We start from the raw sequence: 22242 nt of genomic DNA, 5'->3' as shown, positions 1-22242 counted from the left end.
CTAGGTCTCATCCGGGTCCAAGCAGTCCGACTGGAAGAAACAACAATTGATGAGTCCTAAGAGAGACGTGTTGCTGTAATACGTTGTAAACACCCCCCTTTTTTTCTGTGTATGTGGGGAGTCTACCAGATGCCCTGCTACAAGGTAGTACGGGAGGTGATCTCTAAAAAAACCTGGATACATAATACAAAACATAACAAAGATAAAACTAAAAAGTTAGAACATCAACGCCAGTCAAATGCACGGGACAGTCATCCCCATCTCCACCAATAATGTTTTTTTATTTTATTTGTCGCTATCTATCCATTTTATTCGTTCATACAGTTCTATCCCGTGAGCTTAAGCGCAGGGTTCACTGTCCATTTTCTTTTTGCTTTTATTTTTTAATTTTTTTATTTTATTTGCAACAACAACAAAAAGACATATTACACCATAATATCATCAGTCGCGCCTTACATAAAGAATTAATATAAATTCCATAATCCATCAACTGTAATGGTCTCTTCCTTTTAAATCCAACTTCCCATCTACTCCATAAATCTAATTACCATTCTTTGCTGCCAATACATGTTATTGCTATCATCTCAAATCAGTTCGAAATGTATTCTATCATATACCTATTGCTGGTATTATTCAACTGCCGCAACGGATCAGTATTATTAATTTTCAAATATATTTTAAATGCTCCCCATTTTGAAATAAATTCTTTCCTTGGTTTGTTCTTTAATTTTTCAGATAGGCTGTCTAATTCAGCATAGTCAATCCTTTTTTGGACCCAGGTTTGTCCAAGACAAGAGTAGGTTCGCTGTCCATCTTCTATCTTCACAACAACTTGCAGGTTAGCGTGTGAGACGCCAATGGGCCTAAGGTCGCCCCAGTCAGGTTCATGGCTAGGCGGAGGTCTCCCTGTCTTCGCGTGGCACTGAACCAGGCTTTGCCAACCTGGAGCTGGTGGATATTGCAGTGCAAAGCCTCTGGAGGGCACCAGGTTGGCAAAGGCTGCCCTGGCCACTGCCCCCCACTCTGCACCATGTGAAACATCCTGTGTGTTTGAGTGTGCACATGTGCAGTCTTGTGCAAATGATACTGTGAGAGGTCCAGAGGATCCCACTTCCATTCAACATGCACACACAGAAGTCCCTTTCGAGTGGCTAAGCAAGACTAACGACTTGGAGAGGTTTAAAAGAGATTTGGACAAATGGGGGGGGGGAGGAGGAGAAGGCTATTGATGGCTACTAGCCATGGTCGCTATGCACAGCGCAACCATCCCGTTCTCACAGTGGCCAGCCCAGGGTGGATTTGATTCACCGTATTTTTCGCTCGATAACACGCACCTGACCATAACACGCACATAGTTTTTAGAGGAGGAAAACAAGAAAGAAAAATTCTGAATGAAACAGTGGATGTATCATTTTTGTGCTTCATGCTGTGGCCACAGACATGTGATTTGATGGTGAGTTTGGGGTGACCCAATGCAAAGATCCTGAGGATCCATGTGGATCCATGCTTTGTAACCACGTTTTTGCACCATTGCAGCCCCAGGCAACAGTGGGTGCGTGATTTTTTTGGTGCAGGCTGTAGCCATGGACATGCTATGTGATCTGATGGTGAATTTGGGGCGACCCAATGCAAAGATCCTGAGGATCCATGTGGATCCCTGCTTTGTAACCATGTTTTAAGTGGGGAGGGAAGGAAAAACACAGAAGGGACAAGGAGCACGAGAGGGGTATGCGGAGAAGCAGCTGGCTAACAATGCAGGAGAGGGGTTTAACGGGTGGGAGGAAAGGAAGGCAAAAGTTTCCCCCCACCCACCCACCCAAGCCTGCCCTCTCTCTCTCTCTCTCTCTCTCTCTCTCTCCCACCTGCATTTTCCAGCTGCCTGTGATGCTGGATGCATCAGAGCACGGAGAGGAGGAGGAGGTGACTGTCGGCTGCGCTCCTAGCGAAAACAGTGGGCAGTAAGACCCTGAGGCAGAATGCAGGAAAGCAGTAACCTCCTCTCTTTAGCCTTCCCTCCTCCGCGATCTGATTTTTGCCCCTGTACTCGGGCCAATCAGCTCCAGGGACCACAAATTCGCTCAATAACACGCACAGACATTTCCCTTTACTTTTTAGGAGAAAAAATGTGAGTGTTATAGAGAGAAAAATACAGTACATAGATAATTATGAAATTGTGGTGAGGTTTAATGAGTTAACTGTTTATATTTGGACAACTTTTCTGCTGTACTTTATTGGAAGGAGAAAAACAATCATTTCCGTAATACCAATTTCCTTAAAAACCAACTTAGACTGAGTTTCAGCACACATGAAAAACTTAAAACAAATCCTTATTTCCTGATGAATAGCCTTTGGACTACAGTGGTATCTTGTGTTACATACGCTTCAGGTTACATACGCTTCAGGTTACACATTCCACTGAGCCAGAAATAGTGCTTCAGGTTAAGAACTTTGCTTCAGGAAGAGAACAGAAATCGTGCTCCAGCGGCGCAGTGGCAGCAGGAGGCCCCATTAGCTAAAGTGGTGCTTCAGGTTAAGAACAGTTTCAGGTTAAGTACGGACCTCTGGAACGAATTAAGTACTTAACCCGAGGTACCACTGTATAATGTAACTCCAATAGAAAACTGAAATATTTTTTCCTCCAAAAGCATTTTATTATAAAAATCCGATTTAAATAAAATAAAAATATCTGATTTTAAATATATATATATAAAAACCCGCTGCTTTTTATCCACCCTGGGCCAGCCAGATGCCTCAATGGGAGAGCCGCAGGCAGGGTCCCAGCGCAAGAGCCCTCTGCCCCGCTTCGGTTTCCAGCAACTGCGATTCAGAAGCATTCCTGCCTCCGAGCTTGGATGCGGAGCAGCGCCTCGCCCGGACCTTCGAGCCCGGCTGGCAGGAATCCAAGCGGCGCGGCTTTGGGCCAGGCGAGCGGCCTCCCCTGCCGAGCGGCTGCCTGCCTGCCTGGGGCCGTGCAGTGCCGGGCGGCGGGCGCAGGCGGGCGAGCGAGCTCCGCGGAAGCGCGGCGCGCCTTGACCCGGGAAGCAGTGCCCGGGGGCGGGGAGAGGGCCGGGCTGCCGCCGAGGCGACCTTCCCCCAGGCGCGGGGCGAGGCGGCATGGCGGCATGGCCGAGGCTCAGCAGCTCCGCGTGCAGGAGGCCATCGACGCCATGGTGCAGGGGCTGGAGCGGGAGAACATCCGGAAGATGCAGGTCGGGCTGCGCTTGGAGCGCACGTGGGGATGCGCCCCGGGAAGGGAACTCGCTCCCTCGGGAGGCAGGCGTGGGCACCAGCCTGGGCTGCAATGGAGCGCTACACGAATTCATGGAGGGGGGGGGGCTATCGGGGGCTGCTAGCCATGGAGGCTGCGCTGTCTCCCATGGTGGGAGGCAGCGATGTTTCTGAACCCGTTGCTGGAACCGCAGGAGGGGAGGGTGCTCTTGGACTGGATAGGCCCCTTAAATCATCTGCGTTCAGCAATTATGCGATGCATAATGGATACCGTGCTGATTTTAGGTCCCTCCCTGTTGCTCTGCTTGAAAGGGTCAGAGGGCAGCCAGGCAGGGGGCGAGTGGGTGCTCAGCAATCCCCAAGCAACAGCCTTCCAACCTGAGGCCCGCCGGGTGTTTTAAACTACAACTCCCATCAGCCGCCAACAAGTGTGGCTGAACCATTCCAGATGGAAGTTGTAGTCCACATGTTCTGGAGGGCACCAGGTTAGGACAGGCGCCCCAGCAAGAATGGGCCATTATTTGCCACATTTCTGTTAGAATTCCTGCTCCACGGTTGCAGTCATGGGGTTTTAGTCTATCACATGACAGTGTATGTTTTGACTCCACAAAGTGGGACATGACGGAGACAGGATGTTTGAGTTACTGTGTTCCGTGAAGTGGGACTATTGTCCTTTTTTCTTATTGTCTTTGCTGTCTGATGCTAGGGAGAGAGGGAGCCATGTTGCAGTGCTCTGTGTGTGTTTATATGTAAATAAAGTAGATTAGCCAAAATGCTGAGTTGCTGAGGTCTGTTACGCAAGCTGCGAAGACTCTGCAGATCCCTAAGTGTGCCTTTAATTGGTTGGCATCGGTTGCTGTGATGTTCGGGCAGAAGAAAGCTTATGAAGCTCCTGAACGATTGACCAGGAGGGAGGGAACATACCAGTCGGGCATGTGTCTCTGCCAGAGTCCTACTCGAGTGTAGGACGAGGTCCTGACAATTTCAACCCTGCCCTTCCTCCAGAGTAGTTGTGGTGGCACTTCTGAGGTTATCTTACTGACACCCGGCTCTTTCCAGGGAATCATGTTCCGGTGCAGCGCGACCTGCTGTGAGAACAACAAGGCCTCCATGCAGCAAGTGCACCAGTGCATTGAGCGCTGCCATGCGCCCCTGGCTCAGGCACAGGCAGTGGTCACTCAAGAGCTGGAGAGATTTCAGGTGAGGAGAAAAGTGGGGGTGGGTGTAGGTGGGAGACTAGCTGGTCAGTGGTCAGTTGGACTTTGGTCTCAATCTGCCAGACCCTCCAGGGTTGCGCTCTTATCTTTCGAGAGGGCAATGGTCTGGATTGCTCAACCATCTTAAACAAATGCACGTCTTGGGTCACATTTGCAGCATACATTTGCAGCAGTATTGTACCAGTTCAAACAGTCACGGCTTCCCCCGAAGGATTCTGGGATCTGTAGTTTGTTTAAAGTGCTGAGTTGTTAGGACAGGCATAGGCAAACTCGGCCCTCCAGATGTTTTGGGACTACAGTGGTACCTCGGGTTAAGTATTTAATTCGTTCTGGAGGTCCGTTCTTAACCTGAAACTGTTCTTAACCTGAAGCACCACTTTAGCTAATGGGGCCTCCCACTGCTGCCATGCGATTTCTGTTCTCATCCTGAAGCAAAGTTCTTAACCCGAGGTACTATTTCTGGGTTAGCGGAGTCTGTAACCTGAAGCGTCTATAACCTGAAGCGTATGTAACCTGAGGTACAACTCCCATGATCCCTAGCTAACAGGACCAGTGATCAGGGATGATGGAAATTGTAGTCCCAAAACATCTGGAGGGCCGAGTTTGGCATGTCCAAAGTCTGTTTTGGAGGCCTAATCCAGCCTGCTGGTTGGTTTAATCTGCCCCCTGTGGCAGCTTATTTCCTGGGGTAAAATCCTAAAAAGAAACCTCAATCCTAAAAAAAGCTCAATGACTTTGGGGTAAAATCAGAAAACAACTTCAGTCCTTAAAAAACAACAACAACAACAGAAAACAGTTAATAACTCTGGTCGGCCCTCACAGCCCTTCACTTCATCAAATCTGGCCTTCTGAAAAAAGTTTGGACACCACTGGATGCCTGTGCTAGGAGAGCCCCTATTCCCCTAGGAGAGCTACAGTTCCCAGAGTTCCCTGAGAAGTGGTCCACCCTGAGAACTGTAGCACTGGGAGGGAGCTAGGATTGTCCCAACAACTCTCAGCACCTTTGACAAACTACAGCACCCAGAATTCGGGGGGGGGGAGGCAGGACTGTTTAAAGTGGTGAATGTAGCCTTGATTTATTCCTGTGTTGCAGGGGGTTGAACTAGATTATCTTTGGAGATACCTTCCAATTCTACAAATCTATTATTATTATTACTACTACTACTATTATTATTATTGCAAATCCAAGAATATCAGTACAGTGGTACCTCGGGTTACATACGCTTCGGGTTACAGACTCCGCTAACCCAGAAATAGTGTTTCAGGTTAAGAACTTTGCTTTAGGATGAGAACAGAAATTGTGCTCCGGCAGCAGCAGGATGCCCCATTAGCTAAAGTGGTGCTTCAGGTTAAGAACAGTATCAGGTTAAGAACAGACCTCCAGAACAAATTAAGTACTTAACCCGAGGTACCACTGTATTTGTATTATTATTATTATTATTATTATTATTATTATTGAAACCATCATTTAAAAGCTCTTTAAGAGTCCTGTTTGAATGGCAGCTTCTAAGTTCTTTTTGTCCACTGATGAAGGCTGTTAATGCAACTTATTCTTAGCCTTGCCCACCTCTGACTTCCATGTTTGTTTATTTTTTGCTACTTATAGGACCGCCTTGCCCGCTGCACGATGCATTGTAATGACCAAGCCAAGGACTCCTTAGATTCAGGGAGCAAAGAGAAGCAGATCAAACTGCAGCTGGACAACTGCGTGACAAAGTGTGTGGACGACCACATGCAGCTCATCCCCAGCATGACCAAAAAGATGAAGGAGAACTTGGCCAGCATTGCCCAGTAAACGCCCTGGGGTGCGGAGGAACGGGAAAGGGAGATAATCAATTAAAATTAAGATGGGCATGATTGCCCTTTCTGGAAACATAGAAAGAAAACATGAGGTGTGTCCAGAGTGACTTTTCTATGGTGTGACTGTATACTTGTGGCCTCCTGAAGGGCTTGAGAATTTAGGGTTTGGTTTGGGAGAAAGGCTGCAGATTGTCAGACGGTGTAAAAGAAAAAACAACACACTCCTTTGGCATCAATGATATGTGTGTGCACAGACCCTTTTGTTGTGGTTCTTCCCCACCTTGTAGCAAAGTTGGGTGTGGGGAGGGGAATCCGGAAGGTGCTACAAAGGTAGCCCCGAAATCTGCTACCTGGTGTCTCAACTGGCTGTGCACCTCTTTCTTAAGCTGCCTTACAAATATAGACACACAGAAGTTCTGTCTCTGTGGTCTCTTCGGAAGGAGATGGTTTGATACTACGTTTTTTGAAATAGCAGTGCTGAAACCAAACTGTCCCCAAATAGGAATTCCCCAAAGCTGAGGGGCTCCTTGTGCCTTCAGCAGAATCTAGTATTAATCCTTCTTCTGGACATTACCACTTCAGACTGCTTGCTCAAAGGCTTCCAGTGTGGAAGAAGAGCAAATTGGAACCATGCATATGGGGAAGCTTGGGAGAAGTGTAGGCTCAGTTTTTCTCACTGAAATACTAGTTTTCAGTGAGCAGGGGAGGTTCTACCGACCCAGTAAGGAAGGGGGCATTTATGACACCTCCCCACCATGCAAAATGCAGCCTGTAAAGCAAACCACTTGGATTTTGCTGATTAAATCAGAAATGTGGCTTTCAATGGATTTTTAAACACCTCTGTGTGTTTTTTGTTTTGTTTTGGTGGGCATTGGAATGACACAGCAACGTTTTTTGTTTTTTTTTATTGGGCACTCCTCACTCTGAAAGTCAGCCCCAAACTAAACACTTATAAAACTTGATTCTCAAATTAAAACCTTGTATTGTTTCTCAGTTTCATTTGAAGTCTAGGCATGAATGCTTGAGCCATTTCCCAAGTTCATTTCAGCCGGGGGGAAATCCTTCGTTGGCCACAAAGCACCCACAGTCCTTCAACTCCCTCCTCTCCTTCCCTGCTCAAAGACCTTCCGCAATTGTGAGGAACATTTTCCCAGTGGAACCTACTGTGGGATCCCCACCCAAGCAAAATAATTATTCCATCCTTTTTTTTCATTGGCAGCTATTGACCTGTGTGCTGTAGAAGCAGAGAATGTATTGTGGTAAGGCAGGGGCAGCTAGCGTGGTACCCTTTGGATGTTGTTGGACTACAGTTCCCATTAGCCCCAGCCGAAAGGGTGATGGGAGTTGTAGTCCAAAACATCTGAAAGGCAGGCTGCCCCTGTACACTCCTGTGAGATGTTACAATAAGGCATCTAGCAGACAAAGTTGTCCCTGGGAGGAAGTTCTCATAGCTGCTTTTGCTATCTTGTAATATTTAAAATAACTTCAGATATATGACTTTAAAGGTATATCATGGTAAAGAGGAGGTAAGGTTAGGGGCCAACAGCTTTTTGTGTCTTCCTCTAAGGGACGCAGGGAACTGTAGATGGCTGGAGTGCTGTAAAATTTGGGTGGAGAAGCTTTGTTTATGGAACAGCCTTTGAAGACTCAAGTGTCACGTTCAGGTTTATGCATAACAATTCTACTAAAAGATGTCAATGGGACAAGTACAGTGTGACATATAAAAGTCCCACCTGGCTCCTCAGCAAGCGAAACAATAAATAATTCCTTCCTACCCTTGCATTGAAAACATACTTTTTTGTTTAAGTGTGATTAAATTTATGTGTGCTGATCAACAGTATTGCTGCTGTGTTGAAACGGTTTCTCCTCAATCACGTCTGAATTCTGTAACAATTTTAATTAGGGTTTGGATTCCCTGCTGCAGAGCCAACTAGCACTACACATCCTTCCAATCCAATAGTAATGTTTTCCCCTTCGGATGTAGGAGGTAGAGCTGTGAGTGCTTGGGTTAGGCCCAACAACCAGAAAAATGCTGACCAGCAAACAGCATTTATTGTGAATGTGGGTGTGGGACAAGGACCCTTTGGGGCTGCAGGAATGCCATTCCAAGAATTAACAAAGCCCCTGCCCCCTATTTCTTTTCTTTTTTAAATAATATTTTATTAGGTTTTATCAATAGAAAAGTTTAGAAAGACAAACAAGTGCAAAACAGATACAAAATACAAAAGCACAAAAATACAAAATACAAAAATACAAACATTAAACACAAAAACCAAAAAAAAGAAAAAACACATATAAAAGAAAAACAAAATTTCTCTCTTTCTTAATCTCTCCACTTTAGTTAACTTATTTTCCTGACTTCCTCACGTATCCCATTTTTGTATCCCTTTTAAATTTGGTTCAGCAAATTCATAAAGTTTATCTATTATTAATCCCCTCATACTTTTTACCTTGTTGCTAGAGCCCCTTCAATTCATTTCAATGTCATCAGCATTCAAAAATTTTACAATGTTTCTGCAAATAAATTTTAAATTTCCTCCAATCTTCTTCCACCGACTCTTCTCCCTGGTCTCGAATTCTGCCAGTCATTTCCGCCATCTCCATATAGTCTATTAGTTGCATCTGCCATTCTTACAAGGTGGTCTTGTGTCTTCCAATGCCCTGCCCCCTATTTCTCCCTTTCTTTCTTTAAACTGTGAATTATTTTCTTAAAGTTGAATTAAAAATGGTTTTTAAAAATGAAAACTGTGTATTGTAGGTATTTTAGCTGTGTTGAAAAAGTGGTATTGGTACTGGGGAGGTGGATGCATGGGAGATAAACTATGGTCACATCCACAACATACATTTAAAGCACACACTTCCCCACAAAGAGGCCTGGGACTGGGAACTGGTTTACTTTGGGAAAAGCCATATGCTTTTAGATGTATGGTGTGAATGTAGCCTATGATTGCATTTAGGGGAATTATTATTATATTTATTACCTACCCCTCACCAGCAGATCTCAGGACAGGCTATAATAATTTAGAATTAATAACAGTTAAAACAGTTTACAATCACAGGAATAGGGACAGCATTTTAAGCGTGGTAATTATTCCAGGCAGCAGCGGTAAAAGGATGTGATAATAGAAACGGCTTCTGTGTTTAACTTCCACCGCATACAGCCAGAGATCCCGTGCGCTTTTACTATAAAGTACTAATGATGTCAATATGACTTGCTTTCAGAATAAGCATAAGGTAAAGGGTAAATGGACCCCCGACCATTAGGTCCAGTTGTGACCGACTCTGGGGTTGCGGCGCTCATCTCACTTTACTGGCCAAGGGAGCCAGCATACAGCTTCTGGGTCATGTGGCCAGCATGACTAAGCTGCGTCTGGCGAACCAGAGCAGCACAAGGAAACGCCGTTTACCTTCCCGCCAGAGCAGTACCTATTTATCTACTTGCACTTGGATGTGCTTTCGAACTGCTAGGTTAGCAGGAGCTGGGACTGAGCAATGGGCGCTCACCCCGTCGTGGGGATTCAAACCACCGACCTTCTGATCAGCAAGTCCTAGGCTCTGGTTTAACCCACAGCGCCACCCGCGTCCCTTAGAATGAGCATACTCCGTGCTTTTTTCCTAAAAAAAATATTTAGGGGTACCCTCATTTTGACTCAAGAAAATTTATAGTTCAAATCGGGAAAAATAAATACAGTAAATGGACAAAAGTACTAAAATTCACAAAATGTTTCTGCGCACCCCCAGAAAAAAGCACTGAGTACACTCTAGATTGTAGGCAGACTCGCTTCTTTGCCTGTCTACTCAGAAGTAAAATCCACTGCACAAATGAGTTTTACTCTCAGGTAAACGTGTGGCTTAATTTCCCAAGGGCCTAATGGAGTCCTTATTTGTCCACTAGCTGGGATGCAATAGGAAATCTGAAATAAAATACTTAAACCCTATACATAAACATATTAGCATATATGCAAATAAACCCTAAAAGCAAATGAAGCATGGCCTGTTGCTTTACACGTGGGGGAAACGAGTCGATAGGACCCACCCGCAAAGGGAACAGCTCGGCCGCTGATTGGTTGGCGGCGGAAATCCGAGGGTAGACCGCGGCCGTCTACTCCGCGCTGATTGGTTGCGAGGACGAGGTAGTCCACGCCCTGCAGGCGTCCCTTGCGTTGAGCTAGTCGTCCGCGCCGGCGCAACAGGCTCCTCCTGATTGGGGAAGAGCGGAAGCGGCGCCGTGACGTCATACGCCGGAACCGTGCTAAGGCGGGAGGAAGACGCTCGTCGCCGGAGCTGCCTGTGAGGAGACACGATGAGCAAAGCACACCCGCCGGAGCTGAAGAAGTGAGCGCGGGAGCGCGGCAGGGGCGGCGGGGGCCGGGGGCCCGATGGGAAGGAGGCGAGGAAGAGCGGGGGGCGGCCGCCGTTAGTTGGCGAGCGAGCGCTTGGGCCTCCTCGCTCCCATCATGCACCGCACGTCGCGCCTGTGTGTCATAGAGCTACGAAATGTAGAGCAGCACATGGCTCGGGACCGCCGTCGTTTTCCTCCTTAGGGCGAATTGATCATAGAGCTAGGGAGGCCGTATATCTATTTTTCTTTCTTTCTAAAGACCTATAACTCACCCTTTCCCTGTGTTAAGATGAATTTGACTGCAGTGATGCTTAATTATTCACTCTTATTTAATTTTCAGATTTATGGACAAGAAGCTGTCATGTAAGTTGAATGGCTTTTTTTTGTTTGCTGCATTTTGGGAGGAAACCTTTACTGGGACTTACTTTGTCTCTTGTCATCTTAACTTGTGCTGAATGGCAACCTGCTCCCACTTCCCCCATTCTTTGCTTCTGTAGCAGTACAGTCATACCTTGGGTTATGGACGCTGTGGGTTGCACGTTTTCTGGTTGCGGACCGCGCCAAACCTGGAAGTACCAGAATGGGTTGCTTCCAGGTTTCAGCACATGCACAGAAGCACCAAATCGCATCATGTGTGTGTGCAGACGCGGCGCTGCGAATGTGCCTCCCACGCCGATCACATTCGCAACCCGAGGTATGACTATATGTCTAGTCAGGAAAGTAGCCTAGATTCCCTGTGATGCACAGCCAACTGCCAAACAAACGTATGAAAGTGAGCAGTGCATCTTTCCCCTGGTTTAAACTGGGTTCCACAATTGTGAGCAAGAAAGGATAAAGACAGACTACCTACATATCTGTCCATCTTAATTCCATAAATGTTGCCTTGGACATAGCAAACGTAGAATCAAGATAAAGTACCAAGAGGAAGTAAACTAACCTGACTGTTCCTTACAGTGAAATTAAATGGTGGCCGGCATGTCCAAGGAATCTTAAGAGGATTTGATCCATTTATGAATCTTGTAATAGATGAGTGTGTGGAAATGGCACCAGGAGGACAACAGAACAACATAGGGATGGTGGTAAGTAGAAATTAATTAACCTTTTAAATGTAGTTGAAACCGAAAAAGGCAGCTAAGCTAATGTCATTCATTGTACTTGAGAATTTATCGAAAGCATTTTCTAGAAAAATATCTTTGAGTTAGATTTTTTAAAAAATGCAGGAGTTCATCTATGTGGTTTTGCACTTTTGCCTGGTACTATATCAAACTAATCCAAAAGCTTGCAGTGCTTTTTTAGTTTTATTGATTTTCAAAGCTTACAAAAGCTACTATAATAAAAAGATCAAGAATTAAGCTAAAGAGGTAGGCAAAATAAACCTCATAGGTCCCCCACCCCACCCACTTTCACAGAACACTTCTGAAGAATACCAGGATACTGCTCCAAAGGCGTGTTTGCGCTGAAGGCAGGCAATATCCATATTCTTTTGCAAATGACACTTGTTCACAATAGAGCATACCAAAGCTCTACTCATACTTGGCAAAAAGTGGTACAGTGGCTTTGGAACTCATACATCAAAGTAAGAATTTTAGGATCTGTTTGAATGGCTTCTTCTAGATGACTATTGAAACTGCATTTCTTCATGAAAATATCTTCTTAGCCCCAAGGCTTTTACAGCACTTTTGGATCTTTGGCAACATCCTTTTCTTAAAAGGAGGTCACCCAGAGCAGTCAGTGTGTGTACTTAAGAGTTATGAGGAAAATAAAGAGACCAACCTAAAATAATATTAGAGGCAGTTATCCTGAATACAAGTTACTGGAAGCCACAGAAGAGGAGTAGGCTCTTGCGCTCAAGTGAGAACAGGATCCTGGACCAGACGCCTATGGGCCTGATCCAGCAGGCTCTTGTTACATCCTTAAGTGTAGCTGTGGATCTTTTTTAACTCTTGCAGAAGGCTCTTCTCTGACTTCTCCATAACCCCTTGTTTTCTTGTCCCATGTTCCTGGGACAGCTGGTACCTTGACGTTGGCCAAGGTGTATGGTTTGTGTCTAGACTCCTTCAGAACTGCCTCTTTCCACATGAACTTGTCAAATCTTAGATGCACCCTTTTCGGCTTTCTCTCTTCCCATTTCTTAATTGGGTAGGAACACATGAGATAAAACTTTGGTGGTTGCGCTGCAGTTTCAGAACTTTCTCCCTAAGGAAGCTCATCTGGCACACAGTTTGTCCTTTCAGTACCAGGTGATGACTTGCCTTTTATTTTTGGTATTTTAAGTTAGAAGATTAAGGTGCTTTGGGTGATGTTCACTGTTAGTCATAATCCTAAATAGACTAATTATAATGAATTGAATTGTCAGTGGGTTAACTCCCGAGTATGACTATTATTTGTTATTGCCCTTTAAAAGGCTTTGAGCAAATAATGTAGGAATTAATAATAACAAAGCTTAAGCACTGAAGTGTGGTGACTTTCTGCAGCTGTCTTTCGTGATGTGGGAAACAGGTCCCTTTTGTGAGTCTATAATATTCTTCCTTAAGCCACTTGGCAGTATTTGGTTGGTGTTTAACTTTCAGTGTTTTTATTTCTAGGTAATACGTGGAAACAGCATCATTATGCTAGAAGCTTTGGAACGAGTATAAACAAACCAGTGGAACAAGCTACAATGTGGACATTTGTTTTTGTATTGTAGATTTTACAGGCATGACACTCTCGTTGTGATTTTTTAAAAAATAAATTGTTAAAATTGGATCAACGTACTCTACTTTTTTGAAAGTAAATTCAGGGTGGTTTGAAGTCTACATGGTTGACTTCTCAGTGCATTAACAGGATAAAACTGAGGGCTTCTTCTGTTTTCTTCCATGTAATTCTTTCATTTGATAAACAGAACGAATTGTTCTAGCATGTAGTAGTAAACTAAACTTTTGGCAGTAAGGCTCATCACAGTTAAGGCACCTTACCCTTTTGAAGAGACTGTACTAGAGCACATTGGGATAACGAGGATGAACTCATTACATACTTCCTTTTGCTGAGAGACTAAAAGAAATTGCCAGATTTCATTCAGAATTTCTGAATACTAGCAAAAGGTCAGTGCACATAATTTTATAGAATGGTATTCAGTGCTAGCTTTGTGCTCTTTTACCAGGCATGTTGTGACATTATTGTGCCTGATGTGCAAATAGTGGGCAGCATAAGCAGACTGAAATACATAGAATCAGATAAACTGCATCTATGCCGTAGGTGCATTTAAGATAATCAGTTTCCTACTACGTACTTTTAGTGGATTTAGACTGTGCTTAAAGCAGTCTTGCGCCTCATGGGAAAAGGCTGTCAACTGGATCAACTGTAAGTAGCCTCCCTTAGTAAGCAACTAAATACACACAGTCCCCTCTCTTGGACTACATTTGTATTTTATATCAGATGCAGCTAAACATCAGAAATCTTACTTTGTCTAGCAATAATATGGCTTGAGTTATCCATTATCACAGTGTATAAGATTGGGACTTCTGAAAGGGAGATACATAATTGGACAGTATGACAATACACAATGAGTGGGCATCAGTATACTGATGGGGAAATCGTAACAATTTCATTTACTGTCACCCCTCCTTTCAGCTACTTGCTCTCAGTTGTTAATCCACCCCAGCCCAGCACCTGATGGCTCTTGCATGTTGCTAACAAAGTGAAATCCTGAATTAAGCTGCATGGCTCAAAGACAGCTATTCTTTCACTCCCCTGTGCCTCGTTGCTATCTTTTCCTGTAAATAAAAGTAAAAGAGTTTTCAGTAGGTGATGCACCACATGGTCTGATACAGCTTGCTAAATCATCAGATCCACTTTCTTCTCTTCCCCCACCCCACCAAATACAGTATGCCAACCTAGATTTCCTCCCCAGCTGTGTGTATTCTACCTCAGAGTTCTGTTTTGAGTCTCTCGTGCAAATCTTCTTGATCAATCATGTCTGCCTTATCATACCAGCGATGGTAGGCTAAAAGAGCAGCATTCTTGGCTGCGATTGCGCTCATTTCCATGGCACTTGCAGCCCATTCGATGCTGTTGAGATAGTACATTCTGTCATGGAGAATGATAGGGGGGCATTTCTCTGGGGGGCTGTAGTGCGGGTAGGCAAGCCACGTCTTCACTTTAACAGAATCGTAAGACGAGAAAAGCAAATTCAGTTGCTCCTTGCTGAGAGGCTTGGGTGAGAACACTTTCCAAACAGCAGGGCTCAGAAGCGGCTTAGTTTTATCTTCAACTGGAGAGACCATGCCAATACAATTGATAAACAACTTTGGGTGCTCCATTGTGAAAATGGCAGTTAAAGAGAACTTTGAAGGATCCTGGTAGCCAAAGTAGGAAGCGTTAATGCGCCCATGGACAAACGTTGCCACAGTCTGATGGTAGGGCTGGGAGAACTCGGGAATGGGTGGCTTGAAGTTGCGGAAAGTTATGTTGGCAATTTTACGCTGCAACGGGGTGGCAATCAGAATGATGTCGTACAGCTCTGACATTAATCCTGACGTAGAATTGTAGGTGACTTCATACAGCTTCGCAGTATCTCCTGGGAGACAAAGAAAGTACTTTTTAAAAAGCAACACTTTATTTATTTAAAACGTAATCAAGAGTAATCCACCTGTTGTAGAACTAGGCCAGTTTTCCAGCAAATTTCATGTGGCTTTGAAGAGGAAAAAAGTTGTAGTTGCAACTACAAGTAGTCTGTCTGGCTTTTATTATCGACATCTATGCCCCTTCCTTTCATCTACCCAGCCAGTTCTGACTTCCCCTGTCCAAACCAATATATCTCAACCAGCAGATTCTAATGCAATTATTTTTTTCTACTGCATCACAAGTGTAAGAATGTTGTAGCAAGCTCACCTAAGCGTCCCCTTTTCAGCGTTTTCTCTTCCAGAGCAATAACAGTGCCAGAAATCAGTTGTGCTTTAGAAGCATAAAGAAGGCCAGTGCATACCAGTTTGTTGCCACCTTCTACTGACCAAAGTCCAGAATCGGCGCCTGCCAAAGATACGGCACCTACCAGGGAGGCAATAATAAAATTTCACACAAACTTGCAGAACTCTACAACTAACAGTGAAGATAAAAGCATTTGAAGATTGTATATCTAATATTAGAATTTTTAATTATTATTTATTATCACTAGAAGATTCCGGGGTGTGTGTGTGTATATGTACAAAAGTGTGAATAAAACTTTACACAACATATAGTACGCACACACACACAAATAGGTAACCTACAATAAGCCATAATTTAAGGCAGACAAAAAACAAAATAAGGAGCAGGGGCTACCCATCCTGTTTTGCCGCCTGAGGCAACATGAGAAGGTGCCAAAGCCTCGCTTGCTGAAGTTGCACAGGGGCTTCCAGTGAAGTCTTTTCAAAAGCCGCTGCTGCTGCTCCTTGCTTCCCTGGCAGGGGCGGGCAGGATACCTTCAGGGGTTTTGCTGCCCAAGGGATTCTGCCACCTCAGGGGCACGCAGGCCCTGTACGGATGTCCTTGGGGACTACACAATGAAGCAGGCCCAATCAGAGAGTATAACTCACAGAGCAGCCTTCCTGGGTCTCATGCCCTCTGGAATGAAATCTCCATCATCCCTGACCATGGTCCAGGCTGTCTGGGGTGGATGGGAGTTGCAGTCCAGCAACATCTGGAAGGCACCAGGCTCGTGAAGGCCAGCTTAAAGAATGTAAGTCATATCCCATGTATGGGAGAGCAGAAGAAAGACAGGATTGTAGAAAGGTGTGTATTTACCTAAAACTAGAATGACTAACAAGGCCTTGTGACTTATCAGGCCTCTGATCCCACTCACAGAATCAGAGAGTTGGAAGAGACCACAAGGGCCATCGAGTCCAACCCCCTGCCAAGCAGGAAACACCATCAGAGCACTCCTGACATATGGTTGTCAAGCCTCTGCTTAAAGACCTCCAAAGGAGGAGACTCCACCACACTCCTTGGCAGCAAATTCCACTGTTGAACAGCTCTAACTGTCAGGAAGTTCTTCCTAATGTTTAGGTGGAATCTTCTTTCTTGTAGTTTGGATCCATTGCTCCGTGTCCGCTTCTCTGGAGCAGCAGAAAACAAACTTTCTCCCTCCTCTATGTGACATCCTTTTATATATTTGAACATGGCTATCATATCACCCCTTAACCTCCTCTTCTCCAAGCTAAACATGCCCAGCTCCCTTAGCCGTTCCTCATAAGGCATCGTTTCCAGGCCTTTGACCATTTTGGTTGCCCTCCTCTGGACACGTTCCAGTTTGTCAGTATCCTTCTTGAATTGTGGTGCCCAGAACTGGACACAGTTCTGGACTCCTGCTGAATTCTCTGTCATTCGTGCTTTTGACACAGTAGGGAGGCTGGCTGGCAAGCAAAACCTCTGCTCACATAGGCCCCAGTTGCCATGCAAATCACCTCATGTACTTTGGGCATGTTTGCAGCAGGTCTGTTCTTGACTCGGATAGTGAAGCAGACAGATGCCGTATTTTTCTGTGTATAACACGACCCCAATTTTGGGGGAATCCAAATAAAGAAATCGCCCATATGCACTATCCGTGTATAAGACAACCTCCAATTTTAAACTTGAAAAAATAGGGGGGAAATATAGTTTTATACACAGAAAAATACGGTACTAGAAAGCAAATTTTGTCAGTGAGATCATCATTCAAATATCCCCTTCATGCAGATTATTCCAGGCAGCAAAATGCCATCATTTGGTGGTGGCCATCAGGAAGAGGAATCTGCAAACAAGCTTTGCCACTTACCCACAAAGCTATTGATGTTGGCACCTTGGCCATAGTTGACTCTCATAACTGGAGTCACCATCTCATTGATGAACTTCTGAGAGAAGCTGGTCTTCTGCAAGGCCTGATCAATGGTAACATTCAGCATCTGAACAAAGTCAGCCCCTCCGAGGGCATGAAGTAAACCCTCAGTGCTACTGAAGGCATAGTCGTAAACCTGATACCGATAGATCCTTTGTGCAAAAGGGGGGAAAGAATTAAGATATGGGAAAGCAAAGACTGTGCAGGAGGAAGACAAAGTTAGTGATTAGTATTGTTTTCGATAAGACTTTACTTATATTGGGTGGTGCCCTTTCAGAAGCTTTGCATTGTTCTCAAACAGAAAATAAATTGATGTTCATGATTGCTTTGCTGAGTGCCACCAGTATGCACAACCACTTAAGAATACTGACCCCAATTTAATTGCAACTTATTCCACTGCACAGGACTGATAGCTAAGAAGCCTGCACCCCAGATTGCTTTGCTAGTGCTCCCAGGTATTTATTTAGGAATCTGTGTGCAGTGTTGATAGGACAGGTTTTTTCTTTCTCCCCCCACCTTGTACCTGATTGTAAATAGCAAATAAAAAAGGGTCCTAATACAGTGGCTATCATTCTGTGATTCTCTTCGTCTAGCGGTTTTTTCGTCTTCTGAAGCAAGCCCACTGATGGATTAGCGGATTAGCGCTATTAGCGGCTTTTAGCAGCTTATCTGCTGATCGGATCAGCTGATAAGCGGCTTAGCGGCTTAGGAAAAGGGGGGGGGGAGGGAAAAAACCAGCAGGAACTCGCAAGACATTGTAAAAAAAATCCTTCCAGTAGCACCTTAAAGACCAACTAAGTTAGTTCTTGGTATGAGCTTTCGTGTGCATGCACACTTCTTCAGATACACACATTGTCGTCTTGCGAAGCAAGCCCATAGGAGATTCGTTTTGCGAAGCACCTCCAAAACGGAAAACTCTTTCGTCTAGCGAGTTTTCCGTCTTGCGAGGCATTCGTCTTGCGGGGCACCACTGTAATGATGAAGCACACTGGCTTAATGAGACAGAAAATACTGGCAGTGAGTCGAGGCTTAAGGGAGAGCATATTTTAACAGGCCTGGAGTAAAGCAATTGATTCCTTATGTATGAAATTTCTTCTCTGTAGGCTACTTCCATTTGGGGGCCCCAGGTTAAGACAGACTTCACTGTGCATCTGATCTTGTATCTAACTGCCTTGCTGGATACTCAGGTGGTTATAGTCATTTTGCAGACTTGTTCTTCTGCTTGCTCCTGAAGCTTTGAAATGGCTATCAGAAACAGGTATCAGAGAGCGGCTGGCGAAACCAGCTTGACAAGAGTGCATTGGGGGCAGAGGGCAGGCAGTTTCCTTTACATTTGTGTAATCAATAAATCCTCTTGATCACAGGATAAACCTATGAGATAACATTCCTAGCTTGGCCAGCTAACACGGTCACTGAGAACATGGCATGTGTCAACAACCTTTTTCAGCCATGGGCCAGTCCACTGTCCCTCAGACCTTGTGGGGGGCCAGACTATATTGGGGGGGGGGGATGAACGAATTCCTATGCCCCACAAATAACCCAGAGATGCATTTGAAATAAAAGCACACATTCTACTCATGTAAAAACACACTGATTTCCGGACCGTCCGCGGGCCGGATTGAGAAGGTGATCTGGCCCCCGGGCCTTAGGTTGCCTACCCCATTGGTACTCTTAATTACAGTGGTACCTCGGGTTACATACGCTTCAGGTTACAGACTCCGCTAACCCAGAAATATTACCTCGGGTTAAGAACTTTGCTTCAGGATGAGAACAGAAATTGTGCTCCGGCGGTGCAGCAGCAGCAGCAGCAGGAGGCCCCGTTAGCTAAAGTGGTGCTTCAGGTTAAGAAAGGACCTCCGGAATGAATTAAGTACTTAACCCGAGGTACCACTGTATTATTATTTTTTAGTAAAAGGTGGGCAACATCTAACTTCCTAGCCAGAATGAGTAAACCATTCCAGTTTGGGGTTAAGGCAGCCTTTGCCAGTCTGGCATTTCCAGGTGTTTCAAAAGTACTGGCAAGGGCAGGGGCCCCACAGGTGTCAGAGAAAGGTGCAGTGGCTATAGGTGCCTTGCTAGGGTGGGTGGGGAGGGAGCCTGAATTGAGACAGGCAGACTTACCTCATAAATTTGTCTAGCACATCCTCTACCCACATGTACATCCGCACAGGATTCAGTCCGTAATGCCAGAGGAGCTTGAGAAAATTCCAAATGTACCAGCTGCTCTCCTCAAAGACAAACTCATCTCCATTGTAGATGCCCAAAAGGCCACCTTGACCCTGATGGATGTTAAGACCTGCAGGTTTGAAAGCACAGCCTGTGAACTGGGAGACAGTCTGAGTTGACACTGGGGCAGCAGGGTGAGAACTCAGCATCCGTTTGAGATTTGGTGGCTGATGGATGGGTGCACACAGGCCTCTCTATCAGAGACAGGATTTGGTGGGAACACGTATTTCTAAATTTGAACTCCAGTAAGTCTGCTGTTCAGGGACGCGGGTGGCGCTGTGGGTTAAACCACAGAGCCTAGGACCTGCTGATCAGAAGGTTGGCGGTTCGAATCCCTGAGACGGGGTGAGCTCCCGTTGCTCGGTCCCTGCTCCTGCCAACCTAGCAGTTCGAAAGCACATCACAGTGCAAGTAGATAAATAGGTACCACTCCAGCGGGAAGGTAAACGGCATTTCCGTGCGCTGCTCTGGTTCGCCAGAAGTGGCTTAATCATGCTGGCCACATGATCCAGAAGCTGTCTGCAGACAAAGGCTGGCTCCCTCGGTCAGTAAAGCGAGATGAGCGCCGCAACCCCAGAGTCGGCCACGACCTAACAGTCAGGGGTCCCTTTACCTTTTCCTAAGTCTGCTGTTCACTTCTGTCTTTTTTGGAAATCTTGAGAGGGTGGGGAATGTTTATTTCCTTTCTGCTATGTGACTACAGTCGTACCTTGGAAGTCGAACGGAATCCGTTCCAGAAGTTTGTTCGACTTCCAAAACGTTCATAAAGCTCCTGCAGCCAATCGGAAGCTGCGGAAGCCATGCTGGACGTTTGGCTTCCAAAGAATGTTTGCAAACCGGAACACTCATTTCCAGGTTTGCGGCGTTCAGGAGCCAAAATCAAGTTGCTCACATGAGTGTTTAAAGCCCTAAACTACTCACAAAAAAACCCCAGGTACATGAAAGATTGCCTCCTTCCCTACAGACACACTTGGGTGCTAAGAATGGCATAGGGGGTGCAGTCCAGGAAAGGGCCTTTTCTGTGGTGGAGAGAAGCTTCTGGCAAGTTTGGAAGACACACCACTTTACCTTGGCTTTTGACACCTGAGATGTACCCATCTTATTCTTGTGACTTTGGCTTACAGCTTACATTCTGAGAGGAAGAAAAGCAGCGATACCCAGACCTGTCGCACACACAAACGCAGGCCCGTCTTACCCACTGAGGCTAGTGGCGCGGGGCACCAGAGCGCCAAGTTCTGGATGGCGCTAGGCGAGAGTCAGGGGAACACCAAATGAGTGTGCTGAGTGAACGAGGGTGCGTGCGCCACTCCCGCCGAGCGTTGGCTCTGCTTTTTCCCTTTTAGCCTGCAGGCACCAAATTATGCGGGGCGCCAGAGGGCTAAAAGGGAAAAAACCGAGCCGACGCTTGGCGGGAGCAGTGCATGCACCCTTGCTCACTTGGCGCACACCCGCTTGCTCGGTGTGCTGCCTGCCATGGCCACCGCGGCACGAAGCGTCCAGCTGAGCCAGGAGGCGCTGCGTCCAGCCTCCACCTCTTCCCCGCCGGAGGAGCCACCTTCCAGCCACTGCCCGCCTCCTCCAGCCCTAAAAAAAGGTCAACTCTGGGAAGGGAGGGGCGCAGGAGGGATCTTTGCACCACGGCACCGGATATGCTTAAGACGGCGCTGCACAAACACCCCCAGAAAGAAAACGCCCCTACCATTTCCTCCAAATTAATTATAGCAACCTTCCCCAGACATTGGGCCCTCCAAATGTTTTAGACTATAACTGGCTGGAGCGGATAGGAATTGTAATCCAACACATCTGGTGGGCAGAGAAGGCTGCACTATAGCTTTTTCATTGGCGTGAAATGGAACTAAAACAGTTTCCACTGGCATAAGAACAAAGGAGCAGGGATGAAACCTGCTCATAGGGAAAATAAGGTGTCCATACCTAGCTCTTTCACAAAATGTTTCATGTGCAGGTTAAGGGGGTGGATGACAGCTCCTCCTGCTTCGTAGTATTTCCCTTCCAAATTGATAGTAGCCGCACGGCCTCCGACTTCTCCTCTTTCAAAGATATCAATCTGGATGTCTTTACCAAACTTCTGGCGCAGGAAATAGGCTGCAGATGTGCCCCCGACGCCAGCTCCAATCACACCTGGAATTTAGTCAATTTTCCTGTATTTAATTCCTTTCAACAGAACTCAGAATAAGGTAACCTGTATAAGATTCCCTCGGAAGGTGGTGGACTCTTTCATGGGAGGTTTTTATGCAGAGCTTAGAGGGCCATCTCTCATGGATGCTTCAGTCGAGATTGCTGCATTGCAGGGGGCTGGACTAGATGACCCTCGGGGTCCCTTCCTCCTCTACACAAGTGGCCTGAAAGAGTTTTGGAATCACTTAAATAAACTGTAATGAGCAATGAAAGTCCAGGCAGAGGCTTAATACAGTGGTACCTTGGTTTGCGAACAAACTGGAACGTGTCCAGAGGAGGGCAACCAAAATGGTCAAAGGCCTGGAAACGATGCCTTATGAGGAACGGCTAAGGGAGCTGGGCATGTTTAGTAGCCTGGAGAAGAGGAGGTTAAGGGGTGATATGATAGCCATGTTCAAATATAT

At 45.8% G+C, this 22242-nt stretch overlaps 3 protein-coding genes across 4 annotated transcripts; 2 read left to right on the top strand and 1 right to left on the bottom strand.

Moving 5' to 3' along the window:
* The first annotated feature begins 3092 nt into the window (after nucleotides 1–3092).
* LOC309536454 (protein FAM136A-like) lies at nucleotides 3093–7072 on the top strand. Its single transcript, XM_082230702.1, has 3 exons — nucleotides 3093–3209; nucleotides 4288–4428; nucleotides 6052–7072. The coding sequence occupies exons 1-3, from the start codon at nucleotides 3123–3125 to the stop codon at nucleotides 6238–6240; spliced, it is 417 nt and encodes a 138-aa protein (XP_082086828.1). The 5' UTR covers nucleotides 3093–3122; the 3' UTR covers nucleotides 6241–7072.
* A 3360-nt stretch (nucleotides 7073–10432) lies between these two features.
* LOC309536480 (small nuclear ribonucleoprotein G) lies at nucleotides 10433–13332 on the top strand. Of its 2 annotated transcripts, XM_082230731.1 has the most exons (4): nucleotides 10433–10580; nucleotides 10928–10950; nucleotides 11542–11666; nucleotides 13173–13332. In XM_082230731.1, the coding sequence occupies exons 1-4, from the start codon at nucleotides 10549–10551 to the stop codon at nucleotides 13221–13223; spliced, it is 231 nt and encodes a 76-aa protein (XP_082086857.1). In that variant the 5' UTR covers nucleotides 10433–10548; the 3' UTR covers nucleotides 13224–13332. The 2 variants fall into 2 exon arrangements, with proteins under 2 accessions (XP_082086857.1, XP_082086858.1); XM_082230732.1 differs by lacking the exon at nucleotides 10928–10950 and having other exon boundaries at nucleotides 10471–10580.
* Nucleotides 13313–21788, bottom strand: LOC309538272 (prenylcysteine oxidase 1-like; the record flags this gene model as incomplete). Its single annotated transcript, XM_082233616.1, has 5 exons — nucleotides 13313–15142; nucleotides 15457–15612; nucleotides 17357–17568; nucleotides 19538–19712; nucleotides 21575–21788. Coding segments are annotated over 5 exons (1407 nt in total), but the record flags the coding sequence as incomplete, so codon positions are not given.
* Nucleotides 21789–22242: the final 454 nt, after the last annotated feature.

The sequence above is a fragment of the Podarcis vaucheri genome (genome assembly GCF_965113315.1).
Source record: "Podarcis vaucheri genome assembly, chromosome: 7".
Lineage (NCBI taxonomy): Eukaryota > Metazoa > Chordata > Lepidosauria > Squamata > Lacertidae > Podarcis > Podarcis vaucheri.
The sequence above is the reverse complement of the archived record's forward strand: the minus strand, read 5'-3'. Positions and strand labels throughout refer to the sequence as shown.

Excerpts from the sequence above, each read along its gene's own strand:
- LOC309536454 (XM_082230702.1), top strand. The coding sequence starts at position 3,123 with ATGGCCGAGGCTCAGCAGCTCCGCGTGCAGGAGGCCATCGACGCCATG. Across the intron at positions 3,210-4,287 it reads AGAACATCCGGAAGATGCAG|GGAATCATGTTCCGGTGCAG; the intron begins GTCGGGCTGCGC and ends GGCTCTTTCCAG. Across the intron at positions 4,429-6,051 it reads AAGAGCTGGAGAGATTTCAG|GACCGCCTTGCCCGCTGCAC; the intron begins GTGAGGAGAAAA and ends TGCTACTTATAG.
- LOC309536480 (XM_082230731.1), top strand. The coding sequence starts at position 10,549 with ATGAGCAAAGCACACCCGCCGGAGCTGAAGAA. Across the intron at positions 10,951-11,541 it reads TATGGACAAGAAGCTGTCAT|TGAAATTAAATGGTGGCCGG; the intron begins GTAAGTTGAATG and ends TGTTCCTTACAG. Across the intron at positions 11,667-13,172 it reads AGAACAACATAGGGATGGTG|GTAATACGTGGAAACAGCAT; the intron begins GTAAGTAGAAAT and ends TTTTATTTCTAG.